The sequence below is a fragment of the Buceros rhinoceros genome, unplaced genomic scaffold, assembly GCF_000710305.1.
Source record: "Buceros rhinoceros silvestris isolate BGI_N320 unplaced genomic scaffold, ASM71030v1 scaffold31848, whole genome shotgun sequence".
NCBI lineage: Eukaryota > Metazoa > Chordata > Aves > Bucerotiformes > Bucerotidae > Buceros > Buceros rhinoceros.
The window spans coordinates 8958-17926 of record NW_010427956.1 but is presented as its reverse complement, the minus strand read 5'-3'; the positions used below and the strand labels follow the sequence as shown (position 1 = coordinate 17926).

Here is an 8969-nt window from a genome sequence, read left to right as displayed (position 1 = left end):
GCTGAGACCAGCAAAGCCTTTCTCTGCACGGATGGAACGTTTGATTTGAGTTCCAGGGACCTGCAGTTCAGGTTAATTCAGGCAGACGCTGTGTCCACTGCTGATCTCCTACAGCTGTAAGCGGAGTTGTGCTGGTTTCCCAGTGCAAAGAGTCGTTCCTTTGGAGGACAGACTTGCAGTGGTGTTAGTGGCCGATGGCAGCTGTCCTGCTCAGCCTTGCAAAGCAAAGACGGAAGAGTAACTCCTGTGTTTTTGCCTTGTAGCTAGTTGTGTCCCATCAACATGTTCTGGAAGTTTGATTTGAACACAACATCACACGTGGACAAGCTGCTGGATAAGGAAGATGTGACACTTCACGAGCTGATGGATGAAGATGACATCTTACAGGAGTGCAAGGCTCAGAACCGCAAGCTGCTGGACTTCCTCTGCCAGCAGCACTGCATGGAGGAGCTGGTCAACCTCATCACCCATGAGCCCCCTGTGGATATGGACGAGAAGGTCCGCTTCAAGTAGGTACCGCTTTTCTGTCCTCTCCGAAGAAAGAAGCCAGAGCTGCCGGGCACGCTCTGGTGCCAGCTGGGTGTAACCATTCCAGCCCCGGCAGAAAGGCTGGCCGGTTCCCTCTGAAACGTTTCCCAGCATTTGCAGACAGTTCTCAGAAACTCGTTTTTTTACTTAGATGGTTTGATGTTGATTGTGTCTGAAAAACACCCAAACCTCTTGCTGTGTGTTCAGAACCTTGCAAGCAAAATAACCAGTGCCTCGGAAGTACCTTTGGAGGGTTTTACCAGAGCGGCGAGTGAGGAGTGTCCCGCTCTGCGGCGCACACACGCTCCTGCTCTCGCGTGGTTCGCAGCTGCCAAGCTTGCAGCGGTGAGCTGCCCCCGCAGTAGAAGACGCGGTGTTGTCAGCGTGCTTCGTGCGCAAAACCACGGATCTCGGGGACCCTGCAGCCTGGGAGAGGCTCTCCCCTGGTAAAGAGCCTGTTCCTGCTGCTGGTGAGCTCCTCACGGTGCTCGGTCCCAGAGCAAGCCGTGTTTAGACATTCCTGTCTGAATGTTTCGCTTGAAAACATCAACATTCTGGCCTTGGGAGGTTTGTTTCTTTGCTCAGTTCATGTAACAGTGAGAGGCTGCTCACTCTGTAAATAAACAAACCAACCCAGGCAGGTGTGTCACCGTGGGAAGGGACTGGTGTTGGCTGGTGGGTGCCACCCCCACAGAGGTGGGCACGTTGTTGGGTGTGAGGGGAGGGAGTCGTGGGTGCTCAGGGGACGACGTCCAGTTAAGTGAGTGCTGGGAAAGAGCTCCCGCGGTAACTTGGAGTATGACATGGCTGCTTTTGCAAGGCTTCTGCTCGGAAAGGGGGATGGCCAGGACTCACGCCAGCCGGGCTGAGCGAGGATGGGCAGTACCTCCCTCAGCTCAGGAGTCCACGAGCAGAGGAAATGTGTTTCGAGAGGTCAAAGTCCTCCATGCAAACCAAAACAAAGAGGGAAGCTCAGCCTCAGAGCTCGCTCCCAGGCATCCATGACTTCCATGCGCGGGATTAAAGGCCCATTCATCAGCTTCCGAAGGCAGCGTGTGGTTTAGGCAGCTCAAGGCCCAGCAGGAGGTGTGGACAAAGGTGGCAGTGGTGAGCTTCCAGAGTCTCCTGGGCCGGCAAGATAGCCAATGTGGTGCTGGGAAGGCCTGTGCTGGCAGCCTGGTTGCCCCATCTTGTCATCGGATGATGGCATTCCACCTTCTCCCTCTGCTGAGAGCAGCCGTACGGTGCCTGCCGGAGAAGCACTGTGGTGGGGGGGGTGTGGGAACACACTGCAGACGACAGCGTGTTGGTGGTGGCAGCGAGGACTGCGGTGTGACCTGCCTGCCGGGCCACAGAACCACTGGCTGATCCTGGTTCTTGGGGAAATGCTTCCCGAGGTGAGCAGGCAGAGAAGCGTTTTCAAAGCGTGGCGAGCACCGGGAAGGGGAGAGAGGGTTTAAGCTCATTGGAAATGGGGCAGCTTTTGGAATAAACAAAGGCTAAGCAGAGAGAACGGACTCTCCTGAATCCAAATGTTACCCAGCTGCTGGCTCTTAGAAACTTCCACCAGCTTTCCTTAAACTGGGGCAGGGAGGAACTTGCTGGGCTGGGAAGGCCCCGAGCTCAGAGTCCTCCAGGAGCTCTGTCCTTGAGACCTGGCTGGGCTGCGAGTTCCCCGCATTCAGGAGAGAAGCTGCCCAGGAAGGCACGGCACAGCAGTCGCGAATGCCTTCTGCGTGGAGCAGCGAGCCAGAAGCAGGGGAAGGAGGTGTCACATCCCCTGGTGGCTCCAGGAGATGGAACCGTGGTAAAAGCCCTGGGTAATAGTAACCGTAATGTGCTCCAACTTAACGTCCTCCTCGGAGCAGAGGAGACACGAATGGCACTAGCGCAGGCTTGGGGTTTGTTTTTCTAACTGGAGGAGTGGAGCTGCATGAAGAGGAGGAGGCCGGTGAGGAAGCCAGCGGTGCTGGGAAAGGGTGCAAAGCTCACAGCTGGCCTGGGAACGTCCTGGGGGCTCGTGGGAAGTGCAGAGCTTGTACTGCAGGGATTGAACAAACCCCGGATGCAGAGAACTGGCTTGGTTAGAACCACGGACCCACCGCTGGTGCAGATCTCCTCCCAGGAGGGAGGTTGTGTCCCGGCAGGAGGTGGATAGCAGCGAGTTAATCCGAGAGGCTGGAGAAGGGAGTTCTGAGAAGCCGTTGGCTAAAGGCAAAACCAGGGGCACTCCAGACCCATCAGAGGGAGGACGCCTCTCCGAGAACGCGTGGGGCAGCTGGGAGTACCCGCGTGACGGGGCGCAGGACTACGGCAGAGCTCCCTTAACCATCGGGTTGGTGCTGGCTTCAAAGGCTTCCCGGGGGATTCCCGAGGGGTGTCTGTCTGAGAGGGGAGCAGCCCCAGCAGCTCTCTCAGCAGAGCACCCGCGGGACAAACCCGGTGGAACAGTGGGAGGAGGGGCTGGTGCCCCCCGAGTGATGTAGAGGGATTCAAATATGAGGTGCTGAACTGGCCAACCTTCAACCCAGCGGGCTGGAGGTGGCAGATGGGACAGCGGTTCTTGAGCGGGGTCTGTGAGCCGGTAACTCTGCCGTGCGTACACTGCGGGAGTGGCGGGCTGGCAGCGCAGGGCACAGACTCCCCTCTGCACACAGGCCCTCGGCCGGCATTCGGGGCCGCTTCTGTAGAGGGAGGGCAGGCTTCAGAGCAGGAGCAGACCCCCTCAAACATGTGGGTGATGGCCATGTGCCCCGTGTGGCATGAACGCAGCCCAGAAGGACAAGGGGCCTTATCAGAGAGTGCTGAGGACAAGCTGTCGGGGGGTGATGGGGGAGGTTGTGCCATCCGTTAGGGGCTGCTTGAGGAGAAGAACTCGAGGTGGGGGAACGGGTGGTTCCTGCTCTCGGGTTTTGCCCTGCTGGGTCCTGTGTGATTTGAGACAGTCACACGTGAGGAGGAGCGGGGTGGACTGTAGAGGCAGGAAGCCTAGAACGCAGAATTACTCAGTGAGTGCAGGTGGGAAGAGCTCGTGATGTTATGTGGCCAAGTGGTGCTGTAGCAAGAGCGGTCTGTGCTGACTGGGAACACTGGTGGGCCCCATGTTAGCCTGCACATCTCGGGGGGGCTCTGATGTGCTGGTGGGCAGAGTGCTGGGACACCAGATGAACAGGCAGCGCAGGGGGGTGTCAGGAGCGACAGCACCGGGCTCCGCACGCAGCAGCTTGGGGGACGCACCGGAGGAGTTAGGGTCAGCCTGTGGCTCTGGTCTTCACCCCTCACGTACTGCCAGGGCGAGGAGCGGTCTCCCTGGGAAGAGCTGCCGTGGGTCAAGTAAGGCTTCGCCTGGGAAGGCTGAGGTGTGGAATTTCTAAACTGAAAATTCTCTTCAGTGAACGCAGGAAGCCCAAAGAAATCCCAGTTATCAGGGCAGGGCAGGCATGGGGTGATGGGCTTGAACGCGCAGGGACCGAATGGAAGCTCCAGCCTGGTCTATGACCTGAGGAGAGCCGAGGGCCTGCAGAGCACCCTGCCCTTCCACATGCCCTCCCCGGGAGGTGGTCACCGGCTCAGGGAGCGCTGCCAGACGTGTGGCATATGCCGTGTCTGGGGAGGCCAAAGCTCAGGGCAGTCACAGGCAGCGGTGGAGCTTGTGCCGTTACTGCAAGGGGCAAACCTGGGGTCCTGCCTGTGGGGAGGTGACAGTGCTGCTTACAGGACCAGCAGGGAAGAGTGTTCTGAGGGTTCCATTAATTTAGTTGGCTGGTATTAAGACACACAGTAAATTCTTTTGCTTTGGGGGAAAAAATAATAAAACATAATGGGCTCTGCTTACAGGAACACCCCAACCATAAAGGACAAGCTTTGCTTGTCATCTGTGTCACTTGGTAACCAACCCGAAGGGCTTTAGGATGTGGCTGAGGACCAGCACTTGGGGGAAGGTGGGGTCAGGGTCACTGCTTTGTGCTGAGACCCGCTGAAGCGGGTCGGAGCCCTTAAACACTCGGTGGGGAAGGGTAAGTCACGGCTGACAGAGAAGGTCCCGCTGGCTCTGAGGTCATACGTGTACTGAACTGTGCAGGTGGTGCTGCGGCGCGGTGAGGGCTGCATGCCACAGCGCTGCGGAGCTGCTGTTTCTGGTGACAGTAACCTTGGGGTGACAGTGAAAGGTCTTTCTCAAAGGAGTTCTCAGGGATTTTTGTAGGTGGACAGCAGCCAGAGTCTGAAACTGAGAGTAATGGAACAAGGAACCGCTGGAATGAGGTAGGTGACATCTGGTGCGGACAGCGTCCCGTCCCCGGCCCGTTCCCTCACCTCCCCAGTCATGGAGAGGCTGCACCGGTGGGTGGGCACCAGCCAGCTGGCTTGTAATGGGAAACCTCAACCCCAAGAAACTTCAGCCTTTTAGCAAAACTGGCTCCAAAAAGCACGGTTTTGTGTTGAGTTTAGGCGGTGGCTTTGTACGGTTGCGCTTTGGTACTTCAGGCTTTGATTATAAACATAGTATTAATTATAAACACTTTATTGCCTCTCCTGATCGTAACGGGGCCCGTTTCTAAAAGCATCACCGGGAAGAGCAAGAAACAAGGTCAGGAAAGCAAAAGGGGGGTTCATTCCCTGTCAGATATAATGTCACACTCTGACTTCAGTGAGCAAAACTGTCCCAGGCGGGCCCAGCAACACCGCGTGAAAGCCGGGCTCGTTTTACAGACAGTCGGAGACATTGCTGACAACAGGGGCTGAAGAGGCTGGCTCGGGCAGTGTGTGTACGCAGTGTCTGCTCGCTTGTGAGGGGGTCTTTGGATCTAATGGTCTGTCTCAATTCTCATCCTCTTGATTTAAAGTAAAATAGATGATGCTCATTTTTAGTTCAGGTCCAGTAGCAGAAAGAGTAACTTTCACAGAGTTTCCACAGAAACCTGCTAAAATGTGCACCCTTCAGTCAGCCTCCGATGCGGGTTGATTCCAGTTGTGCAAACGGATTCGTGTTAAAAGGTCTAAGGAGATGTTCAGCGTTTTGGAAGTGATGAGGCACCCCTCAGAGGTAGCTGTGGTCTGAAGGCAGCTGAGCTGGGTAGTTCAGGTGTGAAACCCCCGTGATGCGCTACAGGAAATAGCGTTTCCTGAAAACGTGCCCTTAATGGAGAGGACCCCCGTGTCTCATGGGGGTTTCTTCACCGCTGTCTCCAGGAAGGAGCATCCCCCTCCCCTATGTAAGCTGGCCGAGGGAGGGTGTTCTGGAGGGCTGTCACTGAGTTGCTGCGGTTCTGCCCTTCCAGATACCCAAACACAGCCTGCGAACTGCTGACCTCGGACGTGCCGCAGATCAACGACAAGCTGGGCGGGGATGAAACTCTGCTGAACATCCTCTACGACTTCTTGGATCACGAGCCGCCTCTGAACCCTCTGCTTGCCAGCTTCTTCAGTAAGACTATTGGGAATCTCATCGCGAGGAAAACGGAGCAGGTAGGGATCAGCGTTGTCCCGAGCCACGAGCACAGACGGGTTCAGTAACGTGTGTGGGTGGTGCGGGGGGTCACTGCTGCCCTCAGGACCTCGCGGTGCTCTCACAGGGCACAAATAGCTCGCTCTGCTCTTAGCTTGGCTCTGAAAAGTTCTCTGATTCCCCCGTGGAGGGAGGTGCCGGCTCATCTCGACACCTTGGCATAGTTCTGGTGTCAGCTCTGCAGCAGCTGCCACCTTCCTGTCCCGCAGCTAAAGCTTTATTTTCTGCACTGAGGCATGTTGATGGGTCCTTTGATCGTTGCCCGGCATCGTCTCGTTCCATAGTCCATGCCGGTAAGAGGGGTGCTGGAGACACGAGCTGAACGGGCTTTCGGCATACGCGTGTTCCAGTTCAGAGCGGGCCTTCTGCACCTGGGCTGCCGGAGAGCCTTAGCGCTCTGGAGAATCCTTCAGCTTCGCCAGCTTCTTGGCACTGTTATTTCTATGGGCTCGGCTTCCTCGGGGGAAAGAAAAGAGAGCTGAAAGGATTCGATTCAGTGCTGCCTTACCCCATCTCTCAGTCCCTGGAGGACTTCTCCGCCTGGCAGCTTTGCGCATCCAGTGCGGTTGGTTGGTGAAGCGCAGGGTGCTCCGTGGCTGCGTGCTGGACTGGCAGCTGACGATGACACTTCTACTTGCAGGTGATCGCCTTTCTAAGGAAAAAAGACAAATTCATTAGCCTGGTGCTAAAGCATATAGACACGTCGGCGATGATGGACCTGCTGCTGCGCCTCATCAGCTGCGTGGAGCCCGCAACGCTGCGGCAGGAAGTGCTCAATGTGAGGACCTGCTGCCCTTTCTCTGCCAGCCTGGGGGACGAGGGGGTTGTCTGCTCATGTCCTGTAAAAAAAAAAAAGAATTCTTTTTGTTGTTTATTATGGGAGCCAATCCTCTCTCCTGGAAACTTACCCTTCGTGCTGGAGTGGCCAGGCTGGTTGCTTTGGCTCCTTCAGCCCGGCTGTGGCTCGCTGGCAGAAGCAGCCTGGGTCAGCCCCTGGCTGTGAAGGGTTTCAGAGTCATTCTTCCATGCCGCAACCGCTGTTGGCTTGACAAAGGAAATTTGTCCTCTTCCCCAGTGTTCAGAGCTGTAGACTGATCGTTTGGGACAGGAATCTGTTTAATTCCCTGCTGTGTCCAAGGGTGTCTGTGATTTTCACAGATGGTATCTTGTGCCTCCTCATGCCCCTCCCTAAGAGGCAGCTGTATAAAATACCTCACTGAGGAGCTTAGTTTGCTTTACAGGCAGGACAGGTTTTTCTCCCTTCACAGCCCATTCCGGGTGGGGCTGCCTCATCCCCCCTTTACTAGGCAGATGTGCAGGACGGGAGGAAAAAAACTTGCTTCAGGTCCCTCTCAGTAAACCAGAAGAGCCTGTGGAAAGCTCTGCTGGAGTGACGGGAGCTCACCCCGGGGTGTGCGCGCCTGGCAGGCGCTGTGCCTGTGGCGGCGTGTCCGCAGCGCTGACGTAGCCGAGCAGGGGAGTGTTGGGCGCAGAGACCCGCGCTGGGCGATCGCTGCTCGAGGCCTCCTCAGCCTCGCAGGGCATCGCGCAGAGCACACACTGGTACAGAGCTGTACCGAGCACTGGGAGGTGAGGAAGAGAGTCAGGGGCTGGACAGCTGCTCTGTGAGTGGAATGGAGATGGCAAGTGTTGTGTTGAGACACAGCAGGGATCAGCTCTGCTGTGATGGCCTTGAGGAGAAGACTCAGGAGTTCAGTTTTGATGCTGGAGAAGTAGAAACCAGTGGAAGAGCCTGAAGGGAGAGGCTGGCAGAGATGATGAGGAGAAATACCTTCAGAATCCAGTGTTCTGAACTGTTGTGTGAACTGGATGCTGGGGAGAAGAAACTACAGAAACTCGATCTGAAATGGTCTCGAATGAAATGCTTGGTTTCCCAGCTGTGTGTGGGGAGGAGTTTTGGACAGCCCTGGTATTTTTGCAGTGATAAGAGACACCAGGAAAGAGACAAAGTCAGACAGTTCAGACTTAGCAGGAAACCAGCAGTGTTACTCCTGGGAAGGTCACTAAAAAGGGTGAGCTGGGGGTTCTGGTTTAGGGCAGACGTCTGTTGTGCCCCGCAGGGAGAGTGGAGGCTGGGGGAGATCGAGGGGAAGGTTCTTAGAGCGGAGCTGGTAAGGAACCGGCATAAGGCTCATAGCTGAAGTCTATGGAGCGTGGATAGATAAGACACAAATGAGCGTTCGAGGGGAGAAGGTGCAACAGAGCCTTCCCAGAGAGCGGTGGATGCAGGAGGCTGCTGGTGTTCTCCCTGACGTGTCTGACCAGCGATGGAAGGTGCTAGCGCTGCAGAAAGCGCCACAGGCTTTCCCCCTTGGGACAGCGCTGGGTCAGGCATTTCCAAAGCAGCCGGGGTGCAGCTGGTCAGGTTGATGGATGTTCGATGTCCAGCCGCTTGCCTGGGATGAAGAGGGAGGAGATGAGACATGGGGCTGAGGGGCAGGAGGCGGGAGGTACCATCTGCAGGCGGTGCGGTGTGTTTGTCTGGGTCAGGGAGGGGAGAGAAGGCGAGAGCTTGTGCGAGGAGAAAGAAGGGGGGTGAGGGTGGTATAGAGTGAGGACAGCAGCATTGTTGTGCCATCCCAACGTCCCAGAGGTCGTTAGGAGTAGGAGATGGTAGGAGAACACGTGGACGACGATGCTCGTGCTGCCCCGGTGAGGTGGTGTTTACAGCTGGTCCCTTCCATGTTTTCCAAGGCATTTAGGTCCTCAGTCCCCTGGGCGGGGCGTGCAATTACCGCACTCCTCCGTGTGCCGCGGAAGCCTGTGTCCTGCCTGGGGCTTTGATTCTGAACTGGAAGCAGAGGGCTCTACCTTCTGGAAAAGCTTGTGTTACACAAAGCTCCCTGAGATCCTCTTGCTTTGGATTCCGTGATCTCAAACCAGGATTCTCTTTCCTTCTTCCTTTCCCCGCAGT

At 56.4% G+C, this 8969-nt stretch overlaps 1 protein-coding gene across 1 annotated transcript in view; it reads left to right on the top strand.

Moving 5' to 3' along the window:
- Positions 1-258: 258 nt before the first annotated feature.
- LOC104498705 (serine/threonine-protein phosphatase 6 regulatory subunit 2-like) overlaps positions 259-8969 on the top strand; it is a gene marked incomplete at its 3' end in the record, with an annotated part of 16085 nt that continues 7374 nt past the window's right edge. The window contains exons 1-3 of the mRNA XM_010142117.1: positions 259-509; positions 5808-5994; positions 6675-6812. Coding sequence (XP_010140419.1) covers positions 283-509; positions 5808-5994; positions 6675-6812 — 552 coding nt within the window. The remainder of the gene's footprint in view (positions 510-5807; positions 5995-6674; positions 6813-8969) is intronic.